The sequence below is a fragment of the Scylla paramamosain genome, chromosome 8 (genome assembly GCF_035594125.1).
Source record: "Scylla paramamosain isolate STU-SP2022 chromosome 8, ASM3559412v1, whole genome shotgun sequence".
Lineage (NCBI taxonomy): Eukaryota > Metazoa > Arthropoda > Malacostraca > Decapoda > Portunidae > Scylla > Scylla paramamosain.
The window spans coordinates 27,602,488-27,627,234 of NC_087158.1; the positions used below are offsets into that span (position 1 = coordinate 27,602,488).

General features: G+C 39.4%; 1 protein-coding gene across 11 annotated transcripts in view; it reads right to left on the reverse strand.

The window, feature by feature from the left end:
- Window positions 1–6,205: 6,205 nt before the first annotated feature.
- The window catches only part of LOC135103080 (prestin-like), a 47,096-nt gene continuing 28,554 nt past the window's right edge, over window positions 6,206–24,747 (reverse strand). For 5 of the 11 annotated variants that reach the window (XM_064009049.1, XM_064009045.1, XM_064009044.1 and 2 more), the window contains 14 exons: window positions 14,230–14,435; window positions 13,706–13,888; window positions 13,407–13,517; window positions 12,656–12,846; window positions 11,857–12,021; window positions 11,588–11,692; window positions 11,251–11,384; window positions 10,982–11,144; window positions 10,278–10,454; window positions 9,729–10,001; window positions 9,204–9,386; window positions 8,757–8,873; window positions 8,464–8,593; window positions 6,206–7,883 (listed from right to left, as the gene is read on the reverse strand). In XM_064009049.1, the coding sequence (XP_063865119.1) occupies window positions 7,738–7,883; window positions 8,464–8,593; window positions 8,757–8,873; window positions 9,204–9,386; window positions 9,729–10,001; window positions 10,278–10,454; window positions 10,982–11,144; window positions 11,251–11,384; window positions 11,588–11,692; window positions 11,857–12,021; window positions 12,656–12,846; window positions 13,407–13,517; window positions 13,706–13,888; window positions 14,230–14,435 (2,284 nt within the window). In that variant the 3' untranslated portion in view covers window positions 6,206–7,737. Of the gene's footprint in view, window positions 7,884–8,463; window positions 8,594–8,756; window positions 8,874–9,203; window positions 9,387–9,728; window positions 10,002–10,277; window positions 10,455–10,981; window positions 11,145–11,250; window positions 11,385–11,587; window positions 11,693–11,856; window positions 12,022–12,655; window positions 12,847–13,406; window positions 13,518–13,705; window positions 13,889–14,229; window positions 14,436–15,357; window positions 15,763–19,630; window positions 19,773–20,934; window positions 21,033–21,766; window positions 21,964–22,251; window positions 22,616–23,329; window positions 23,658–24,747 lie in introns of those variants that run through there. The other 6 variants (XM_064009050.1, XM_064009054.1, XM_064009055.1 and 3 more) reach the window with 6 other exon arrangements.

A 24,747-nucleotide genomic window follows, 5' to 3' on the forward strand; every position in this document is an offset into this window, starting at 1 on the left:
GCATGCATATCAAATCCATGTGGGTATCGAAATGACACGTATTATTCTGTAATGTTTAGGACAGCAAATCCGCAATAACGGTGTTACTGCGAACGCTGGCCTGGCGATGCCATAGTAGAGGAAGTTTATGTCAAGTCTATTTGTTTCGTCACGGGACGAAATTCAGTGAGAACGAGTCTCAAATATACATGACTGACTCTCTCCACAGAAGTGTTGAACACACTAGAGACCACAGCAATGTCGCGAATGTTTACTATGAAAAACACGAAGATGTTGACATCGATTCTTGCACTCGAGAAAAACGAAGTTAAGGTGAGCGACCCGCTGCCATAGGCCCAACACAGCTAGGCAGCCACACAGCACAAGCACGCAAGGGGGCCTGAATAGAAAGGACTATAGCGGCGGCTGGCGGCGGGGCAGCTGAGGCCATGCTCATGCAGCCTTTGTCCAGCAGTGATGGCAGGGCGAGTATGCACCTCTCCTTGTCTCCTCAGGTGCTCAAACCCACCTACACTGCTGATCTAAGATGTCATGGAGTGTTGACACATCACGAGCGATTGCCTCTAAATTTCCACAATTATGGATGATCCTTGCAAATCCTTCGTATTATTTTGCCCCCTGATGTGTGGGAGCGTAGCGTGTATTAAAGTAGAGAGCTGGGTTATATAAGCGGCGGTGTGGGAGGTGCATCCCCTGCCCTCTATCAGTGGAGGATCTTGCTGCTGCCAACCTCACCGCAGCGAGTCCGCTACCAACCCCAGCAAGCACCGGCTCACTTCCTCACTCACTGGCATACACTCAGTTTACAAACCTTAAAATATATGCTCCTTTGTTTATTATAACACCACACGCAAAAGCGAAGAGTTACTCGATGTCGCAGTAACATTATCTTACAACAATAACAAAGCTACAAGGAAGTCCTCCCTTATTCTTCTCGCCAGTTTAGTTCATCACCCCAGTGACTTTCGTGTAATCCGACGTGAGACAAGCATCTCACGCCCTTATCGGACAAATCCCATCAGCTCCCAGACTTATTCTGTATCTACTGCTATTCTCAATGCTGTATATGAATCATGTTTATAAAAATATGTATCGCACCCGTATATTTTAAAACAAACTTACTTCGTGAGCATTTTATATTTCATTGTGGGACATATTGGTAGAACATAGTGAAATCTACGCTCAAATAACAACGTGATAACTCTCGCTTATGCACAACACCCATAAGATTTTTTTTTTCTTTTCGTTCCTTGTGCAGCATTGCCTCCCGCCACCAAATGCAGACGAGAGGCAAGACCGAGATTTTCAGCCGAAGAACCAGAGGGTGGGGAAGCCAGTATGGCCGGGCTAGTGGTTGTATGTGTACCCGCTGCTCCACCGGATGTGCTGACTCCCTCCCTCCTCTCCGTAGCTCCTCTCCCTCATCCGGGGGTCACGCTCACCTCTACAACTTCACCAAATACGTTTTACATGTCCATTCCAACTTCAGATTCGTAGTTTACATAACGTGATTTATCAAGAACTGTACATATGTTATGAGTAAATGGTGTTGCGGGGATGGATGGATGTTGTCGGATGGGGAAATGAATGCAATGGGATGCCACTGTCATATTTTCTCTGAATGCGTTTGTTCACAAGAATACAAGCGAGTGTGAATATATTGGGACCTTTCTTCCTTTCTTTCTTTTCCCCATTACATGCTAGTCGTTGCTTTGCTGTGTGTGTTGGTCATCATAGAGAAAGTTAGCTAAGCGATGACAAGGAAGCGAGCTATTCTTTGGCCGAGAGTTTAGAGAAAGTATCTTCCTTTATATCTTCAATACCCTTCCATTATGATCTACTGGTACTGTTAGTTTTATTTTGGGCACTTATATTGACATTCCTAACATTTATTTATTAAAGCTTGCTGTAAAGGACACATTAGCAACTGTGCGAAACTAATGATGATTAACGTGGCATCTCTAGCAACGCAGAAACACCCAAGAAATTGTTTTTTTCGTGTTTCCAAGGACAAACGGACATGAATTCTGCGCACTAGCTTGAATACTGTTGGCTACTCACAAAATCACAAAATTTCAGTGTATCACGTACCGCACTGCAAAGAATGAATAATCATACACTAAGATAAATGTAGATGTGCCTGGAATGCGTTTAGTGATCGAGTTGTACGAATGGGTTATCGGCATTTGACTTCATCACTGCTGCATTGAAGGTGGTGGCTGGTGAATAAACACCCCTACCTCCCCCACTTCTGTCCCCGTCCAGAGCAACAGGGAGCCTAACGGCCAAGAACACACGTCGGGTTTCCTTGCCATTGTTTGCAGAATAACGGCCTCCGTCGTGCCCTCCGTTGTTCCCGTGGAAGGCCTATGTATAAATGACTTCACTGGGGGTGGCGGATAACGTTTGAACGGAGTGCACTGGTAATAAATCCAAATATAAGGTATTATTTGGATGGTGGTGCTCCGATGAATTTCCTGTAACGATAAGGGCTGAGTTATCGGTATGAGTCGACCCAGAACTCAGGGTTCGTAGAATAGAGTGGGGCACATGTATCCTCGGGCTGCCTGATCGATATCTCGCTCTGTTCGTTTGAGTGTCCCGGAAGAACCGCCGTACAGTACCTTGATGTCGACGGCGGAGACACGCCAGTCTTCACAGCAGACAGCGGACCGGAAGAGGATATACCGATTTTATGTTCTTATTCATGTTCAAAGAGTAAAATAATATAGATAACTGTGGCTAATATTATTGCTTTATCAATGTAAAGTTAATTTCTTCGTAACCACCAATATGTACTCGTACTCTATAAGCTGAAAGTAACTGTGGAGGGGAGTCGGAGAACGTAAGAGCCGTGCTTTACGAGTTTTGCCAGCCTGTCTGCAAACTGTCTTCATTGATCGCTACCTGTGCTGTTTCTGCTGAGTGCTGACACCAGTAGCGTGCTCTTAACATCAACGATGTCTGTATCGACTGGAATGTTCGGTGGCCCGTTCTCAAAGTTACCAATGCAAAAAGTTACCATTTTCCGTTAGAATCATTTAGATTTCGCATGAAGTTAATGCAAAGAATAAGTAGGTGATTCAAAATTCAGTCGTATATAACATTGTAAGATCGCATCATTGCATGAAGAAACTACATAAACCTCGGCGAGATGTGCCTTTAAGCACACATCACATTGCCAGGCCACATCGGCTTACCAGACTGGAATATGAGACATCAAACTTTATCTTTTACACACATACTTGGTCTAGTAATATGATATATCGCTAATTTTTGACTCATAAGTGTTTTGTTTTCTGTATAAACCTGCCATTAGCGAGCAACGACACATGCGCAGCTGGGCGAAGTTTGTGCACAGCAACTGTGCATGGCGTGTGCATAGTAAAACGAAGTAAAAAAAACCTTTGTGCACATGCTTGTACAGCAATTAACATTGAGCAGGGTACATCGGCAGTACCACTGGTCACGGAACCAGTGCACGCTTTCAGGTTTTCTTTGTTCAATTAGCAATGTTAAGATAATACGTAAAATATTTAGAATAAAAAAAAAAAGTTCGATTAATTAACGGAATGCAAACGCCAAATGGCCAGAGGGTAAAAACACTCAGCTGTCGCACTGAAGAACTTGTGGAGAGAAGCGATTTGTCGCCTCACGCAGCTTTTTTACTTGCATATATGTTGCCAAGATGGATATTTGATCATGCTCAGCAATGTACTGTTCAAATAATTACAAGTTGAATAAGAATTTGTCCTTTTCGGCTTTTCCTAAGGAGCCTGAGAAAATATGTAACTTTTTTTTTTTTTTTTTTTTTTTTTGACTGAAGTTCCTACTTATTTTGTGATGAACTCATAATGTGCCCGAAGTCTGTGTCATTATTACTGTACTGGGCTTTCCAGGTGATAGATTATGTATCAGCCTAATTGTTACACGGCATTGTGACCGAGCTATTCATGGCCATTCCTTGAATCCAGCTCATAAATTTTCATGTACTGAAGTCTGATGTGAAAGTGGCTACAATGTGGAATTGCCTGCCACAACCTGTTAGCTCGCCTATCATGCCAACATTCAAGTCCAGTCTGCACTAATATCTCGGCAGTATGTTTCAGTATAGGTAGGACATTTAGGCCAAGGTACAATTTTCAGACGACCATCCAAATCGCTTTTGGTAGTCAATCAGGTGAGCTTGTGAATGCTGACTCCCTTATGCCTTTTGTTCAAAGCCCCAATGTCATTACTTATGACTTATAACCTAACCTTATGATTAAGCCTCCATGGTAATGATTAAGCAAACAAGCAATGATTGGGTTTTCTCTGTGATTTGTATAACACTGAGTACTGTGCCAAGAATTAATTAGGTTACACAAGGGAAATACAATATTCACAGTGATGCCTTTAATTTAGGAATGACATCATGACTTGTGTTGTTAAGGAAATTCACAGATGAGCTTCAGGAGATTATTTTATAGTTATGCAGAAATGCAATAGGATTTAGGATGAAAATGAAGACAAGAAAATTGTCCAACAGCTTTATACCAGACAAATAAATTAGAATCGAGAATGAGGTCATAGTGTGTGTTAGAAATATGCAGTATTTATGTAGGAAGAAAAATAGTTTGAGCCTAGGACATGAAAAATAAATCAATAGAAGGATAGGAATATAATGTTGTGCCTTTGATAAAAACAAGCAATGTAATGAAGAGTAATCTCCTTCTCTCAGTAAGAAGAAAAGTGTACAGGTAATCAGTGCATTTAACCAGCCCTATCATACAGCTTGGAGAGCTTGGAGTTTCATTAAAGGCTACTACTGTACAAAGAATAAATGATTTGTTAAACAGTTATGAAACTATGGTATGCTACAAAAAGAAATGTGAAGCAGGCATCTTGAAAATGACTTACATGGGAAACCAAAGGGAGTAGTTAGCATCCATGAAGGAATAAAGAATTGTACTAGTTTACTAATATTAAGGGGACTCTGTATATCCAAGTATAGAGTCCTTGCTAACATTACCATCAGTGGCTTTGTCACAAAATGTGGCACAACAGACTAGAGTGGGTGTTGTGGAATTTCTCAAATGAGAAGGGCATGTAGAGATATTAGATGAGGTGATATGGTACGTACAGCTTTGGTTACTAAAGGGATTACCAGTAAGTATTACACTCAGTTGTATCAAACTTTAACATAATGCATAAATATATTATTTCTGCAGCTATATCTTGAACAGGGAAGCTAGTGGGCATGATAACTCAAGAAAAATTAGCTCTTAAATGGTGTGGGTAATGATATAAACTTTTGCAAGCTAGAGGCACCACCATCGCTGGGAGAACAAAAATTTAACATTGAGTGGACCATCCTAGTAGTCAGTCCTTGGCCTTAACCAGTTCACACAATTCATGTTAATTTCTCATCTGGAAAGGGATTGCTTCATTAATAAGGTTATGCAGGTTATGAAATTATATTTGGCAGCTCTGATCAATTTTCCTGTTGATGTGATGTCAATGATAATGCTCTCTCTCTCTCTCTCTCTCTCTCTCTCTCTCTCTCTCTCTCTCTCTCTCTCTCTCTCTCTCTCTCTCTCTCTCTCTCTCTCTCTCTCTCTCTCTCTCTCTCTCTCTCTCTCTCTCTCTCTCTCTCTCTCCAGACAGACAGACAGACATGTGAAATGGGCAGTGTGAACTGTGCCTCATTAGAAAATGAATTGTAATCTGCTCATGGTAAAAGGGAGAATGAAACACCAGAAACTGATCTGAAAAATGGAGGGAGGAAGCCATGTAGTGACAGATGGTCGGCATGGTTCCAATGTCTAGGGTGCTGTACAGGTTTTTGATCCTTAGTTGGCTACTGCATTCCATATCAATTTCTAAGTGTTTCTATGGATTGCTGAAGGGGAGTATAGGATAAGCTCAGAAAAGTGGCTTGGGGAAGAACTATGATTGGTATCTCAATGTAGACTCACTATTTTTTAACTTGTGAAGGGGATTAGGTAAGAGCAACAGTATATTGTCCAGTCTTCAAAGTTTCAGAGTTGTCACGACATTCCTTTTCTCAGTGCATTTCATATGTTTACCATTCTATTGTTTCAAAAGTCTGTGGATCTCAGCAATCTCAAATATCAGTGTAGTGATACCAGAACTGGGGGTTTTTGTATTGTCCTTGCTTACATTTAGTTCAGGATGAAAGAATGGTGAAATACCAATGCAATAATTTGTGTTAAAAATTCTTTCACTTTATTCACTGTCAAAAAATAAGAAGTACAAAAAATAAATTATAGATATGAAAATAGTAGCACTTCTTATATTCTTACCTAAGATTTAGATGTTAATATATATATATATATAGTATTTTACTAAGGCACATAATTAAATTTTAGGATGGCACAAAAATATAGGTATGTTATTTCTCTTTAGTAGAAATTAAGTATATGTAGATGCTATACAACTCAACTTTCATCATTCAACCTCCCTTTTATCACTAGTTAAGACAAAAGACTTCCCATATTCAGTTGCATTCATTATTGTCTTATAAGACCTATACTAATATTTCAAACTCTTTTTAACAAGTAATACAAGAAATAACCAAGTACATATATCTATTTCCACTATCATCCTACTAAGTATACACATTTGAAACTAAAGTCAACAAACAGTATACATATTTATTAAATATTGCAACACCATCTTCATAAAATAACCAAACTGTACTAATGAAAATTTAACTATTGTTTTTCTGCATACTATTTTCAACTTAAAAAAAAAAAACATGGTGAAATGATGAGTTATTTACACATTAATAGAATATAAGTAGATAATTATGTCAAAAGTGTTTTAAAATTTCACTGCATTGATTTTCAGTCTACTGAGCAAAATGAAAATTCAAGTTTGTTGTGAATTATCGGCAAAGACATTTTTTGAAGCATCAAGGAAGATCACATGTGTAAATAAGTTTTAGAAAGACACTTTCTTACCTGAAAGTTTGCTGATACATTCTATGGATAACTTCATCATGTCTCACTATAATGTGAGAAAGTAAAAATTATGTCTATATATACATAGTATATAAATAATTAAAAGAGGAAAATCTCTTCATTTGTAAAATCCTAATTCATTTCACAATAACACATTTTGCAGGCACTTCATGGACCACTAAGACAAGATCATGATAGCCTCCCTCTACAGACCAGCAGCTGCTGCTAAGCTAGTAAGGTGAGCACCTCATCCTGATGAAGCACTGTTGGCATAACTCTATCAAAGGAAATATTTAGTTACCCTTTACAACTGCTTTTAAAATATAGATGTGCTATACATGAATTACTTGTAATTCAGTATTATCACAAAGTCTCACAAACTAAACTACAAAGCTATGTTATATGTATATGACTGCATTATATACATGTACACATATAATACTGCAAAATAACAGATGATATGCACAGTTCATTGCCCAAAGGATATCAGATACTGACTGGTGTTTCAGACACCACAGCACATTAAAACATTTGATAGCATGTTCCACATTGATTCCTTCTTGACATTCAAGTTATGGGATGTGGCTACCAAATAAGATAACAATGACTGAAACACAAAATCCTAGTAATATAATGTGAATACAATGAGCCAAACAATTGAATGACAAAGCATATCCTATAGGCACTTAATTCTAGAAAAATTGCACTCAGAAATACAGATCAAAATTGATAAAAAAAGAAATCCTGTGAACAGCACCACAAGTACTTGCTGTTATAACTTTGTACTGTTCCCTCCAGCAGTAGCAGATGAGTCCATACTAGTGAGAATTGTGACAGCATCGTGTGTGGAGTGGAAAATGTGCTCTGGAGGAATCACTTTCGTAGCCTCACACTCTTCTAGTGTGTCCAGCACATTTTCTGCAGAAAGAAAGAAAAAAATTAAACTTTCAGCAAGTAACAACAAACTGCATTTAATTTTAGACTATAATGTGTACTGACAAGAATTTTAAGAGTAATATCAATCATTCTTATAATATAATGTAGGTTCTAGAACTTTAGGAACTTCGGTGCCTTTACATCCATCCTTTTACACACACACACACACACACACACACACACACACACACACACACACACACACACACATATATATATATATATATATATATATATAAAAGACAATGGCTATATATAAATCTTCCTACAAAGTAAGCCTGATAAATGAAAAATGCATAGTTTCAACAAAATACTGCCTCTCTTTCATACATCTGCATAAAGAGATTATGCTGGGAAGAAGTACACATATATTACTACTAATAAATGACCATTTACTCCATACATTTGAGTTTGCTGTGCGGTATCAAGGTGTGTACAGTACATAGTATCACATGAGTGTGGAATTGCTGATAGTTCTAAAAGATGAATTGCCTTGAAAGGGACTCACTGAAATAATCATTAACAGTTCAAAAGCCTCACTCAAATTAGTGATGCACTATACCTGAAGATGCTGCCAAGGAAAATGATATTCCTGCTGCATTATAGTCTTTGTAGAGTTGGATCAGCAGCTTCCCAGCACTTGAATCGATGTAGCTGACAGAACTCATTTCAATGATTATGTGCTTGGTTTCCTGAAATGGTGTTTTTCATGAATATTAAATCTCAACTGTACCATTCCATTCAATTATAAAGAAAAGAAAAAAAGTTAAAATAAATTTTTCCTACAATAAATTCATGAATATCAATCCTTCCTCCACAACCACAAATGTTAGAGACAAATGCAATTTTTTTTACCGGTATTGAGATGGTCAAATCTTTAGGCTTTTTTCCATTCTTCATATTCTTGAATAGCATGACAAGCTTGTTTGGCTCCTTCTCATGCCCTTCACTTGTTACACTTCCATTGGCTTCCTGTGGTTTAACACATTATGTTAGAAAGTCCTCAAAATGAATGAATGAATATATATATATATATATATATATATATATATATATATATATATATATATATATATATATATATATATATATATATATATATATATATATATATATACTTACTGATAATGTTAAGACTTAATTATAAAAAAAGTGATGTGCTTTAATCTATTCCAGGTCAATACATAGGACTTAATCCCACAACCTGACATAGGATTTAATCCCACAGCCTGGACTGAGTATTCTCTACAGATGTACTTCTAAGCTACAGATCTATATAAGTATTTTGTGACTTCCACATACCATATTCGGCTGATGTGTATCATCTTCAGAAGTTTGTGCTTTCTCCAATATGTTCTTTTTATCAGATATGATGCTTGGGTTTAGACCAGTGACAGTCTCTAGCTGTGTGCGGAAGTACTCAATGTTGGCAAAGTGTACTGGGCCTCCAAAGTGGAAAATGCTCACACTTGGGATTTCCACAGCCTGTAAAGTGATCCATGTATTAAATGGTTATCTGCTAGTTCATACATAAGTTAAAACATTATATAATCATCAATATTTTTCACTAAATAAACAGTCAATATGTTTTAAAGTGTTAACTACAAAATATACATTTATTTGAGAAAGATAACATATTCATATATTGATCACTAACAGTGTGTCTTATTGAAAACTCTTAAAATTTGATGTTCATTCCCTCCTAAGTAAGCATTCAAGGCATCCTGCAGTCTTATTCATATTGAACATTTTTTTTCTATTTGTTACAAAATTTATACTTGCTGTGTTATTCACCATGAACATATGTGAGGTATTCTCAGTACTTACAGAAGAATATTTGGCCACGTCCAAGTAAAGGTCTGTGTTTGCTATGTGTCCAAAGCGGGCAGTTTTTGGCTGCTGTGATCGGCAGAGAAGAACCAGCAGGGACACAATAATGCCAATCAGGAGACCATAGTCAATATCAATGATCACAACTCCCAGGAAAGAAGATAGCCAGATTGTTGCATCCATACGGGACACTTTCCAGATCCGCTTGAGGTCATTCACTTGCAGGAACATCCCCTTCAGAGCCACCACAATGATAGAAGAGAGGACACACTGCAAGCCAAAATATTTATAAGTAATTACACATTAACATTTAAAATTCCGGCAGTGATTCTACTGAAACAAAAATACTTACATTTAATAACTGTCCATTTTCTATAATACATACTAAACAAGTTTGCCAAGAGCACATGTTCTGATTCTCATCTGTATTACAGTCATTACATTTCAGGTAGCACTAATTCTAAAATAATAAATTTTCAGAAGATATGCAACTTTAATGAACATGAATTCAGACCAAAAAGATGCAAAAAAGAAAAGTATACTCACATTGGGAAGAGTCTCAAATACAGGTCCAATAAAGAGAAGAACCAAGACAATTATTCCACAACAGATAAATGAAGTAATTTGTGTGACTCCTCCTACAGCCTCCTGGATCAATGAGCGAGACAGAGAGGCTGCAATGGGCCCACATCCAAAGAAAGACCCAAAGACATTGCTGAGCCCCTGTGAGAATAAGATGAGAAACATTAAGTATTCACAATAATGTTTAGCAGTAAAAGATTGACATATGCAAGGATGTATGGAGGCTTTCAGAATAACAATGGGTAATTCTGACATCACTGAGATGATGTGAATCTCACACTAAGTGAAAGAAATTAAAATTTGTAATAAGTGAGAAAAATGTGGAGTGTCAAGGCAATAAAAAGATACGTATAAAAACATTCATGCACCTACATATTATTATATGCAGCTAAAATTCAATAGAGCACCTCTAATTTTAAAATACACTACACTGTATTTGCTAGACCAAAACAAACAACAATAGCTGTCAGAAATGTAGACATTAATATCACTACATTTTCTGATTAATGCTTCAGGACTGCTGATGAGACCACTGAACCTATGTATCTCAATTTCAGGTGGTATCAGCTCTTGTATAATATGATTAACTGCATTTATCACATTTTTTTTGCTACACTTTTCAATAAAAATTCATGCAAATAATTTAAGTAGCATACAAATGATCTTACCAATGCATAAAGTTCCTGAGTAGCATCCACTTGGTAGTTGTGCCTCTTGGCAAATATCTTTGACATGGAGTAAGACACAGTATAAGCCACAATGCTGATGACTATAGAGTCCACCACCATCCTGGGCAGCAATTCAAAGGGTGGAAGTGTGGGGGATGGAATCCTGTCAAAAGGAAATATGAAAAATAAGCAAGATAGCCATGCTGGCTAGATGAGTGATATGCTGGAAATACACACAATTTCTGAAAACAGATTTAAGAGAACCTTACCCTGTGGGAATTTCACCAACAATTCTGATGTTGTAATTGTCATTGAGGTGACCAAAGTAAGATGCGACAGTCCCTCCAATAACAACAAGCAGTTCAATTGGGACAGGAATCTTAGTCTTGGTGCGAACCCATGGCTAAAGGGAAAACATTTCTTTATTACTAAGTACTTCTGCTGATGCTCTTCCTTTCATTTTTAATTAGTCAGTATTTGTATTACTGTATTATTTAAACAGATTTCAGAGTATACTATAAGTATAATACTGCTTAAAGGCCATGGTTTTCAAATTAATCTCAGAATGAATTTTGAAAAAATGTTTGTGAGCATTGTAATAGTTACCTTCAAAACTTCATTATTGAAGGCAAGAGTAGCAATTGTCAGCCCAGAAATCACCATGGCAGCAGGGTTGGCGTGCAGAACCTGGCTGATGATGTCTTTGTATGTCTGACAGAGTAAAGAATAACACATTATCTATTGATATCACAACAGATAAAAAAGAGAAAGCTTTTCAATTCATGAATAACTGGACATGCATGTGATTCGTGGAATCCTTTACCATGTACAATAATTTATACAAATATGCAATCATTAAATATTCCTTTACTTACATATATGATCTTGAGAGGGCCATTGTAACCTTGCACCTTAAGGCCAAAGAGATACTTGATCTGTGAGGTCATAACATGCACGGCCGCCCCAGTTGTAAAGCCGGACACCAGCATGTCAGAGAGGAAGACGCAAAGACTGCCCAGCTGCAGCAGTCCCAGGATCACCTGCACACACATCATAAGACTGAATCACCTTTCTTACAAAGCTTACTGCTCTTCAGCACTACATGTATGCATACATCTCTTTTACTGATGGAGCTGGACTTCAAGTCATGCTGACACATCAGGATTGCTTTTTATGATTTGTAATGCATCTATTGGTGCTCTTCAGCTTCCATAAAAAAATAACTCAAAACCCAGGAAGCAGTTTCTACAATAATATGCATGTACAGTGGCAATAGATAGATAGGTAGATCGTAGTAGTAGTAGTAGTAGTAGTAGTAGTAGTAGTAGTAGTAGTAGTAGTAGTAGTAGTAGTGGTAGTAGTGTGGTAATAATAATAATAATGATAATAATAATAATAATAATAATGATAATAATAATAATAATAATAATAATAATAATAATAATGACACTAACTGATGTTGAAGATGATGATGATGATGATGATGATAAAAGAATAAAATAAAATGATAATAATAATAATAATAATAATAATAATAATAATAATAATAATAATAATAATAATAATATTAATAATAATAATAAAAGCAACAACAACAACAACAACAACAACGTCAACAACAACTAACACTTTCCAGCACCACCTTTCTCTGCTTGGCGTCTAATAGCAACACACCTGCACGATGCCAATCATGAGAGCCACAGCAGCGGACACCTGGACCGGTGTGTAGGTGAGTGGGTTGGCGGCGGCAGTGGTGTTATCTATGAGGTCACCGACACTGGAGGCTGCGGTAGGGTGCTTATCGGGGGCGGTGGCCATCTCTTCCACCACCTTCCTGGTCATGAGGCACACCACAGCGAATGTACCTGAGACGCGACGCCTACCGTCAGTACACACACACACACACACACACACACGCACGCATATACACACACACAAACACATAAAGTTCTACTTAAATCCTGTTTATTATGTATACAAAAATAAATAATCCCTTATCGCGCACTTGTGTGCGATAAGGGATTAAACATCAATGAGTATAATTATATGCCTTACAAAGTCAAGAGAGGACAGCAAGAAATCATATCATGGAAGTTTAAAGGAAGGTGTGAGAAAAAAAAAAAAAAAACAGTAATCAAAACAAAAAAAAAATGCGTAGAATATATTGCCGGGTGAAGTAATTTGTATCAAAGATGTTGATGGTTGTCAAGAAAAAACATGACAGAACATTATTTAAATAGGGGAATATAACAAGCTTAAATTAATCTCGTTAAAATGCAGTAAGGTAAGAACACACACACACACACACACACACACACACACACACGCCATGATTCACCACAAATCAACATCTTGTGGTACTATAATATTAATGATGAACTTTAAGATCGGTCACGTGTGTCGCGGAGTCAGGTCACCCACTCACCCATGGAGCAGTGACGCGAGGTGCCAAGGATGGAGTAGACGAGCAGCGGGAAGAAGGCCATGTACAGGCCCGTGATGGGGGGCAGGCCAGCCAGCAGGGCGTAGGCCATCCCTAGAGAATGCAGATCACTCAGTCAAAGCACAATTCTTATCCCCTTTTATGGTTTACTGTCACATTGACAAATCGTTGACTGTGATTTTAACTTGATACACTTCAGGAAAAAAATAATATATTGTAAGAACAGAAAATTATCAACACATTAAATTTTTCTGCGAGGCTCAGGTGACAACTCTCCTTACCCTGAGGAATATGCATGATGGCAACAGTGACGCCGGCGATGATGTCACCGAGCAGGGACTGGCGAGGGTTATAGGTAGGCAGCCAGGTGAGGATAGGCAGCTTGCTGGTGATGGCAGTCTTCAGACAGCTCCCGGAGCAGACGCAGGAGTCACGCACCTTCTTTTGCACCGTTTTCGCGAACCCTGTTGAATATAATGACGTTTTTTATCATATGTAACTTCCCTGCTTGAATGTTTGAACCCTTTTACTGCATTACTTTTCCTCAAACTTTGCATTATGGTCTGGTGCTCATTAGAATATTATTTTAAAAGTCACAACAGCCAGTAAAATAATTTATGAAGTAGTTCAAACTTTCTAATGGCCGTAGTTTTACTTTTGTTCAGTTTGATCATGTGTTAAGGTCACTTCATTAATATATCGACGTGTCAAACTTTCATCAGGAGTTAAAGGGTTCACGCCTTGCTGTCAAGGGCAGTGATAATGTAAAAATAATGTTTAAAATAGTAATGAATATCTTAATGACCTGGCTTATCCTGGGGCTGGTAGTGGTAGTCCCTGGCCCGCTGGGAAACAGTGAGAGCAGGCCGCACCACGCAGAAGTCCCCGGCCGACCCTGCTCCAGCATTGCCCACGCCTCTGTCTTCTCCGTCGCCGACCCCGCCTCCCGCCTCGTTGTAGTCATTTGTCTGCTCCATCCCTCGAACTATGGTGCCGCACGCCCCAGTTTCACTGCGGAATAAAGAAGTTTTAAGGGTTAGTCAACATTTATGAATATGTTAAAATAAACTGTACTGTAATGCCTATGAAATACGCCAAGATATTAACATAATGAGCAAAACATACAACGATCCACTGTGTTTTTAAGTTATTGAGGTCAGACATTAACATAGGTGACGGTAATACTGTCAAGACCACTATTCTACAGTAAAGATAATAAGGTGGATATCAGTATCTTATTTACTTAATGTATAATGCTAAATGGCGCAAATACTTTGTATTTCCCTAATCAACATCACTTTCAGCAACTGTTTATTAGAGAATCCATGACCAACACATAATTCTTAAGGGTTAAGTTTAAGCTTCCTTCTCCGACTGCTCTTTATCTATAAGAGAGAGAGAGAGAGAGAGAGAGAGAGAGAGAGAGAGAGAGAGAGAGAGAGAGAGAGAGAGAGAGAGAGAGAGAGAGAGAGAGAGAGAGAGAGAGAGAGAGAGAGTACGTAAAACAGACAGAAATCTCACACAGCAGTAATAATTTGCCTTACAATCATGACATGCGCAGAATACAATCACACAAGTAATAAAAATAAAGTCTAGTTTTCCAGGCGAAGATTCCAGAGCGGGTGACCCGGAGTACCCCACCTGAGGCACCGCTCAGCAGGTCTTCCCGGGCCGGCTTAGCCTCCCCACACCACACTTTCTCTGCTTTCCTTTCATATATACACTAATTTTTTCACTCCGGTTATTTAGTTAACTGAACTGTGTGTGTGTGTGTGTGTGTGTGTGTGTTTGTGCACTGTAAGTATACATCAATATTTGATAAACTTTCCATATTTCTATCTTATATTTGTGACAGAATTGCGTGTAACTCACAGATATTCTAAAGAGAAGAAGACATAGCGTCATATAACAATAGGGAAGGCACACAACTTACGTAAGATCCCCTTTGGCATCTTCCGGCCAAGAGTCTCCACTCTTCCTCGTGAACACTCTCATGATGTTTCTCTAAAACAGTTGCTTCGATATCGCGTTGAAGTGACTCGGTAATAGTGAAAACAGCTGTCCCCGGCGTATTCTGCGTTGAGGCAAGAGGTATTTAGAAAAATGACAGGTCTCTCCAAGATTACGGTTCGTTGTGTTGTTGTCAGCGCAAAGCTCCGCGACCTGTGAGCGAATGGCAAGGCGAGCACGGCGTGGTGGCGAGCGCGCTGGCAGTCGGCACCAGTGTGGGGCGTTCTCCGCTGCACACTACCCTACACACTCAAAGTCTGACGTCAAGCAAACTCTGGAACAAGGACATAAACTTTGAAGGTTGCTGCCAGCATCCGCGCAAATTTCGAATCGTACAACTCGGCACGGATGGCCACAACCACGTATTCTTTTGTGATATATTTACTTCCAACGACACTTCAAGCTTTCGGAAAAAAAAAATGTACATGAAGTAAAAGTCCCAGGGGGTTGCATATCACAGAAACATTAGATTTTACGAATAAATACAACGCTACGACGTGAGAATGGTGAAACCAATCTCCAGTCCTGCTCTCCTTGCTCCCCTGCACGATATCGCCTCGCTGACGCACGTCGGAGTAAACACTTTGGCGGCACGTGGAGACCAGTAATACGTATTTATGTTTTATTATTTTCCTCCCACGTGGAATGAGGGGGAAAGGGAACATGATGCAGCTTTACGCGTGTCTCCTTTGTAATTACCATTATTATTGTTATGCTGCACTTCAACTCGCACAACAACAACGCTGCACTACAACTCTACTACTACTACTACTACTACTACTACTACTACTACTACTACTACTACTACTACTACTACTACTACTGCTACTACTACTACTACTACTGTTTTCATATTATCATTATAAAGATAACAAAATCCCACATCAAAGAAGAAGAAGAAGAAGAAGAAAAAAACTTCTGAATTGATTTATTTGACGTGAAAAGCTACCTTGGAAAGCGTTAAACTATCTTCAACTCATTTTCTTTTCAGATCTACCGTAAGCTAATAAAAAAAGTAAACTATCACTATTGGTAAGCACAAGAAAGCTGAGGTGGAGGCGGCGGGCTCTAATGTCACCTGTGCTGGGCTTTCATTACATCGGGAAACAAAGGGAGATAATGTAATTTGGTCAGAGAGTAAGGTTTCTCTTTCTGCAATACTGAAATGTCTGTACGCCTGTCTGTCTGGCTGTCTGTCTCTGTCTGTATGTCTCTTTGTTTGTCTGTCTGCCTCTCTGTCTATCTGCTTGTCTGTTTCTTTATCTGTCTGTTTATATGTATGTATGTATGTATGTATGTATGTATATATATATATGTATGTGTGTATGTATTTATTAACTTTTCATATATTTGTAGGATTTAGTCAGGTTCATAATGTCCTGTCTTTTGTTTGTTATATAAAATTCTTTAAATTCATGTCCGTCTGTGTGTCTGTATGTTCTGTTAACAATTCTTTATTTAGCGATGAAAACACGAAATATTTGTAGTATCATGCAGTGTTGCCGTGACTGATACGCAACTGAACGCGTGGTGGGCGGGCGGAAGGGAAGGTGCGGCGTAGGGACAAGGAAGGAAGGGCGAGGAGGAAGAACACCAAAACAAGATGGGTTAGAGACGCAGAAAATTTGGCATCAGGAAGGTCCGCAACTGAATTAATGACCGCGGAAACCATACTGACCATCCTTAGGTAACATGTCCCCCTTGCCGTTTCTTCCGGAATGATTTGGGCACTGAGAAAGGGCGCGCGCTCACACACACACACACACACACACACACACACACACACGCACACACATGAAGCGAAGATTTTAGTGTACGAGTTAATGACTGTGATGTTTATTTTCTCGTGTGTGTACATGTGTGCTTGTGTGTGTGTGTGTGTGTGTGTGTGTGTGTGTGTGTGTGAGGTGACTGGGTAGAGTGTGAGTGAATGTGAGGGTGGCGGTCAAGGCTACGCGCCGGAGTGACCTTATCCTCGCCGGCAGCAAGGTCGCGTCGCTGTGGCCGCTCCCCACTCAGACTTCCTTCCGGACACCAGACTTTCTCCCATACTTCCTGGGACCATAAGCCGTAGCGCCAGTGTTTTGTTGCAAGAGTTTACACGCGCTCTTCCTCCCCAGTGAAAATAAACAAGTCAGCAAGTGTACAATGAAGAAAACGAGTAAATGATAAGTAATGAATGGGTGAATGAATGAAAATAATATTGATGTGCATAAACGTAAGGTAAGGTAAAATCAAATCACAAGTAAGGTGTAACATGAGTATATAATATTGGACAGTGAGGTTAATTACACCATAAATAAAGCAATATAAAAAAAAGAGAAAGTTTAAATACAGATTGCAAAAGTATGAATGAGTTAAGTACGTGGACTAGATAAATACATTAACTTACAAGAATGAAGAAAAAATATTAAAAGTGACAACAAAATTAAAATTATTCAAATAGATGTCATTAAATCTGCATAATATGATGTCACTACGCATATTACAATGCTCGAAACCTCAGTAGTCATGGAATAATAAGAGCAAGTACATCTGAGCACAGCAATACTCATAATATCTCATGGCCACGTAACAGCGCGGTAAAATTTTCTTGTTGGGGAAAACGAACAATACCGACCTACCGGATGTAAAAGCAAAAGAAAGAGAATAAAAACTATAGAGAGATAAATCAATATGGGCCAATGATGTTGAGTCGAGTGGTCCAAAAAACCGCTTCCATGTTGAATGTTGGATGTTTGCGTCGCACCTGCAGCGGGGGGCGAGAACCTGTTGATGCGGGGAACAAACTCTCTTCCCCGCCAACTCGGCCTCGTGTGTGTGTGTGTGTGTGTATGTGTGTGTGTTTACCACCGTGCCAAAGCTGTCTTCTAACCAGTTCGATCCAGTGGAGACTTGTTAAGTAATTAATATTTTGAGCACTTACACATTGATTAATAATACTGTTGTATAATGTATATATTACTTTATTCTTTTTTTTATTGGAATATGGTTTTCTCATAATGGTATATGTAATGTTATTTACATGTATACCTTTGCAAGCGATGACCGATAAATAATCTGAATCTGGATTTAATCTGTGTGTGTGTGTGTGTGTGTGTGTGTGTGTGTGTGTGTGTGTGTGTGTGTGTGTGTAAAACCTTCAAATAAATAAGAGAGAGAGGGAAAAAAATCATGCTTCTTTTGTGTAATTTTCGTTTGTATGAAATTCCACACTTTAATACTATTACAACATCAATAATCTTTTACAAGCAACGCGCCTTCCTCATGAATGTTTGCGTCTTTGTGCCTACCATGTGCACGCGAGAGTCTGTTTGCGGTGACCTGACCCCTCCTCTTGCATGAATGAATGAATTGTGGTCTCGGTCTGGCCAGCGCCTATGCGCCTATGTGTCAACAGTTCTAACACGTCTTCCCGCCCTCGCATTTACATTAATTATTACGCATCAGTTTCTCTCCCAGGTTTTTATGAAGTGTTCTTTTGAGTGTTATTAATCTATTTATTTTCATTTCCAGCCTAAGTGTCTTCCTTGCCACATACCTCCTCGTCCGTGGACCTCATAAAAAAAAAAGAAAAAGAAAAAGAGAGAGAAAAAAAAAAAAAAACAATTTTCCGCACCGGCCGGCGCCTTACCACGGCCATCGCAGCTCAGACGATTACGGCACCCAGTAAACATCGCTTTCATTTGTATGTACGTATATGTCTGTATGTACTCATATGAGGAATATAAGCGTTCCAGCAGATTTTGTTTATAATTTAGGTATTCACGGACTGGCTGTAGAGTGTGGCAACACCTGAATACCCCGGGCTTGCCTGACAATATATCGATGATAACTGAGGCAAAACAGATAAAGGATACCATTTGCACACACTCAAACACACACATGCACGCACACAAATGAAAAAAAAAAAAGAATAAGCGCACAAGTACACTTAGTCTAACTAGCATGAACTGGTGTGGGTGTGGTTTTTTTTTTTTTTTTTTGACTCGATTTTTCTGTATATATAAAAGTATTAATTTAATTTTCACAATGAGACCATTCCGTACGAGGATGGAGTGTCAAAAACCACGCAGGGGAGCACAGCCAGGGGAAGTCAAGGGAAACGAGAGAGAGAGAGAGAGAGAGAGAGAGAGAGAGAGAGAGAGAGAGAGAGAGAGAGAGAGAGAGAGAGAGAGAGAGATAGTGGCGAGTACCTGTGACTGAGGAGTGCGTCTGCCGGGTCCCGCCGGTGAAGTGCGGCGTTATGGCACTCAGGAGCCGGCACCCTCTTACTCAAGCTGGGCAATATTCCTACTCACACTAACCAATAGAATTCTCCACACGAACGCGGCAGTCTTGGCCATCATGTAATCGTCCAGCTTCATAAGATAATTTAATGTACCTCAAGGGCAGGGCATAGTTGGGAATACCTTGCTTGTTATCGCTTGCTGCTCCTCGCGGTAGAAAAAAAAAAAAAAAGAAAAAAAAGGATTCTTTGACTTCCACACTCCTAACATAACTTGACCTTACCTAACCCTAACTCATCCTAACACAGAGCCAGAAAAATTATTAGTCAGGCTTTCATGATGTTTCCCTACTCACGAAGCAGAATCCTTCTTCGTCACTCCATCACTGGAACCATAAAAACACCCTTGAGAACACCAATAATTACCTTAACCTAACATATGGCCAGAAAGATGATTAGTCGGGCTTTCATGATGTTTCCCTATTAATGAAGCAGAATCCTTTCTTGTTATACCATCACTAGAATCATGAACACACCCTTGTAAACACCAATAACTATCTTAACTTAGCATATGAGTGGTCGGGTTTTCATAACGTTTTCCTATTGATGAATAAGACTCCCTCATTGTTATACCATCACTACAAACATGAACGCCCCCTTGAGAACCCCAGTAACTTTCACTGAAGCTTGGTAAAGAATTTATAGTCGAGGTCAGGAGCTGAGTCGTTTGAGGATGGATATCTAGGAACGACCCTATCTTAGCTTTTCCTTTTTAATAAGTGAAGATGCAAGAAGTATATAATAAAAGGAAGAAGAAAAAAAAAGCTTATCATTGTGGCTATTATGTAACTCAATTTAGACTTGTAACGATGTCATAATTCTTTAAATCTTGTCGTGGAGAGAGAGAGAGAGAGAGAGAGAGAGAGAGAGAGAGAGAGAGAGAGAGAGAGAGAGAGAGAGAGAGAGAGAGAGAGAGAGAGACGAGCTTACAAACAGAGTACCAATTTGCAAGGAAGGGTAGGGCTGCAAGGAGACGCTATCAGAGGAGCAGTAAACAAGAAGCTAAACAACAAGCAGCATGAAGGATTGCAGCACGTGCTATTGGTGGTGGTGGTGGTGGTGGTGGTGGTGGTGGTGGTGGTGGTGGTGGCGGGCCAAGTCAAGTGAGAGATTGGTTACATTTGGGGCTGTCACGATGCATAGTGTTCCCTGTTTTCTTTCAAGGACTGCACACACACACACACACACACACACACGTCATAGAAGACCCACCTGCAAGAAAGGCGCCCCCACAAGTCAGTCACCGTGATAGTCAATAAAGGATCGCGTTTAGCAACATAAGAATGCCTCACCATACAATGCCAAGAGTTCCTGAGTGACGGTAATTTTCCACTGAGTTACAAGGAGTGCACAGGCTTCCGCGAAAGAGCAGTCCACAGGCCCCGTATTCGGAAATGCTTTGCTCTCCCATAAGGACTGTTTTTCAAAGGCCACTAAGTTAATTAATCGGGTTCTCATCATTTTTTTTTCACATCTGTTATGCCTCATCCTTGTTAAACTGTCATTACACTCATGAGATCACCCTTCAACTCCCCGCAACTTCCACTAGAACTGTTTATCATCCATTTTTGTTACTTGAAAATAGTGACAAAAATTAGCGGAGAGTCTGAAACAAGCTCTGTCAAAGTAAGATTCTAATTCATTAGTTCGTTAGAGAGTTATTCCGGAAAAAAAAAGGACTTAATACGCCCGTGAAACTTATAATAGTCGGAACAAGACGCCGAGACGTTTGAGAGAAGGAACCAAGATCCAGAGAGGTACAGGCATCATTGGGTCTTCGGTGATGCCTTGTGGTCTTGCATAACGAAACTAAGTATCTGCTTTGTGTCATTAAGTTACAGTACCAGACTCTATACTTGCGCCGAGGGAGATTTACTGGTTACTTATTATTAGACCTTTTATTTTTTATTTTCAGGCTGGCTTAATGGCTATGACAGTCATCACGAAGCAAGATGAACTCAAAATCTTTTTTTTTTCTTTTTTTTTTGTGTTTGTGGGAAAATGGGAGGATTTTTTTCTCTCTCTCTTTTATGATCTCGTTCACCTTGTATTGAGTGCGAAGTATCTGGAACTTGGCTGGGAAAGAAGCACAGACTTTGATCACATGTCAGTCTCAAGACCTCTTCATCGCATGCATCCAGTCCCTTCTTTGTTTCTGTAGCGTTATCTAGTGTGCTTCTTCGTCGTCTTCTCTAAATGACACCCACAAAGTCACCATCAAGAGAACACATTGAGTCATTATATTAGAAAATGTTAAAAATATATAAGAAAAGTACATATTTTCAGACAGGGCAACATTACCTGAAATCGCGGGCGCAAAAAAAAAAAAAAAAAAAAAAACACTATTGAAAGAAAAGCGAGATACGACTATATAAAAAATCATGTAAAAAAAAAAAAAAAAAAAAAAAGCGGGTGAACATCAAGATCGACGTACTGCTCAAGATATACTGTTAGGTAACAACACACACATCCATCCACCTACCGACACACACACACAAACACACGCACTTCATCAACCCGCAAACACACCGGGGAAACTTCCTTGCACCGTTTTCTTCACCAGAGGAGTGGTCTAGTCTCGCACCGGCCAAGCACAGACAGAGCAGCACCTCACACCACTGTAGTGCGAGATAGGCTGGGTGTTAGAATTTTTATATTACGATCTTTGTTCATAAACTGTATCACGCCCATAGGAACTTGAGGGAGGGAGAGATCCGCGCTACTTCCTTCCTCTAACTAAAGCTACAGTAATATTAGTAAGACAGCAGATGGCGCCACTGTCGGGGTTTACTGGAGACTGAGCAACAGCGGCCCTGCATTTGTTACAGCATTACTACATAGACACCGGCAACCCTGCCAGGACCACTTTATCCAGCGTGAAGTGGATATTGTAACGCCCCCTGATTTCTGAGAGACGTTTTTGTCTTGCAATGCCTTCATATAGTTTGATGAAGATAGACAGATGGATGTAATAACTAACCACGCCAATAAAAAAAAAAAAAAAAAAAAAAAAAACTATCATAACTTACAGATTATGGACAGCACAAGCAAGCAACATCGTAAGAAAGAAGAAGAAGAAGAAGAAGAAGAAGAAGAAGAAGAAGAAGAAGAAGAAGAAGAAGAAGCCGTCACCGCCGCTGCCGCCGCCGTCGCCGCCGCTGCCGCCGCCGACGACGACGAAGACGACGACGACGAAGAAGAAGAATAAGAAGAGAAGAAAAATAAGAAAAATAAGAAGAAAAGCGTTGAGCAATCTAAGAAAATTACCTAAAATGTAAAAAGGTACAGCCCAAATTGAACACAGCACATTCCCGTAACATATCAAGGGCCACCCGAGAACACGCAGACTTACGCAGTGTGGTCTGTGTACCATGAGTCACACTGACGAGAAGCGGCAGCCTATTGGTCCAGATTAACTGTAAAGAGTAATTTTGTTCTTGTTTTTGGTGGTGGTGGTGATGGTGGTGATTGTAGTGATGTGTACTGGTCATATAGTGGTGAACAGCTCAAGTCGTTGTTGCTGTTAGCGGTGGTGATGGTGGTGGTGATTGTGGTGATGAGTATCAGTTACACGATAAAAAAAAGTCAAGTCCACAGCTATTCCTACCTGGTGGAAGGGGGACAGGAGGAACAAGAGGTGCGTCTTTCACTCATTATAGCAAGTCAGTCACTGGGAAGCCTTTCTATCATTATGTCGCGTCACACTTCGCGGGGGGCTGGCGGGAGAGGACAGCAGAACATTGACGTCACGGTTTGTCTTCGTTTCTCGTCCCCCGCCCCCCCTTTCTTCCTGTTCCCATGGCCGCTACAATTCCATCACCTGTCTCTTTCCTGTTACCTGTTAATGCCTGCGTCAACTGAACTCGCTTTACAAATAATGTTTTCCTACTCACTTGTCATTCTTTCCTGTGACAATATATTCACTCCCTAGCACACTTTGCTTTTCTTTGACTGAAATTATGATAGTTAATTGTTTTATATGTATGGGAGATCATGTTCCTGCTTCGTCATCATATTTCTTTCTTTCTTTATAAGTACTGCTTTACATTCGACAAAACATTTTGTCGTAAATACTTTCAGGATTTCATTTAGATCTTAAGTTTCATTTTTAGCTTATTGCAAGTAATACTACTCGTTTTCTTTTCTTAATTACGCAATTATTTCATAAAAAAAATTTATATATATATATATATATATATATATATATATATATATATATATATATATATATATATATATATATATATATATATATATATATATATATATATATATATATATATAATGTTTTAAGGACAGGAGATAATCCACCCTCGTAACTAAGGCAACAACATCTTACATCACAGCGCCGCGGTACATAGGGTATGGTAGAACATCACGCCTCGCCAAGGATACTGGCCTGAGCTCGCCTGGTGCACTCGCGGTCAGGAGACGGGTAACCTTCAGCTCTCCCTTCCGCCGTGTTTTATGCTCTTCCTTGATCTTAAGTCCTCCGATACTGGGAATCTTACGAAACTTATCAGTCTATCAGGTAATAATGTAAGTATGTCCGAGGATTTTAGATTGAAGGAAAACCTATCAGCCTGTCAACCAACAGAGTGACACATCAGGATTTTAGAGTGATGGGAAACCTATCAGTCTGTCAGCTAATACGTAGAGTGGCAGTGCATCCGAGGATTTTAGTTTGAGGGAAAATGCTAAACACAATGGAAATTATTCGTACGTGTTGATATGGTAGCGTCCGTAACTGTACATCATTATGGGAAAGCAGACGATTCCAATCCTCCGCTGCATCGTACCCTACTTAACCCGGCAGTGCTTTTATAATTAATCGTAGAACCAAGAAGAGACGGAAAATATGAACTTAAATAGAATCAGGAAGAAACAAATTATACCAACTCTTTTCCTGATGTTGTTTTTTTTAACCTCACTCATATTCGAACCCCCAAGAAAGATTTCACAGAATAAAGAACGCCATGAAAATTCAGCCAACCACCTCCGTAACCTTTGAAAATAGTTTAGGAA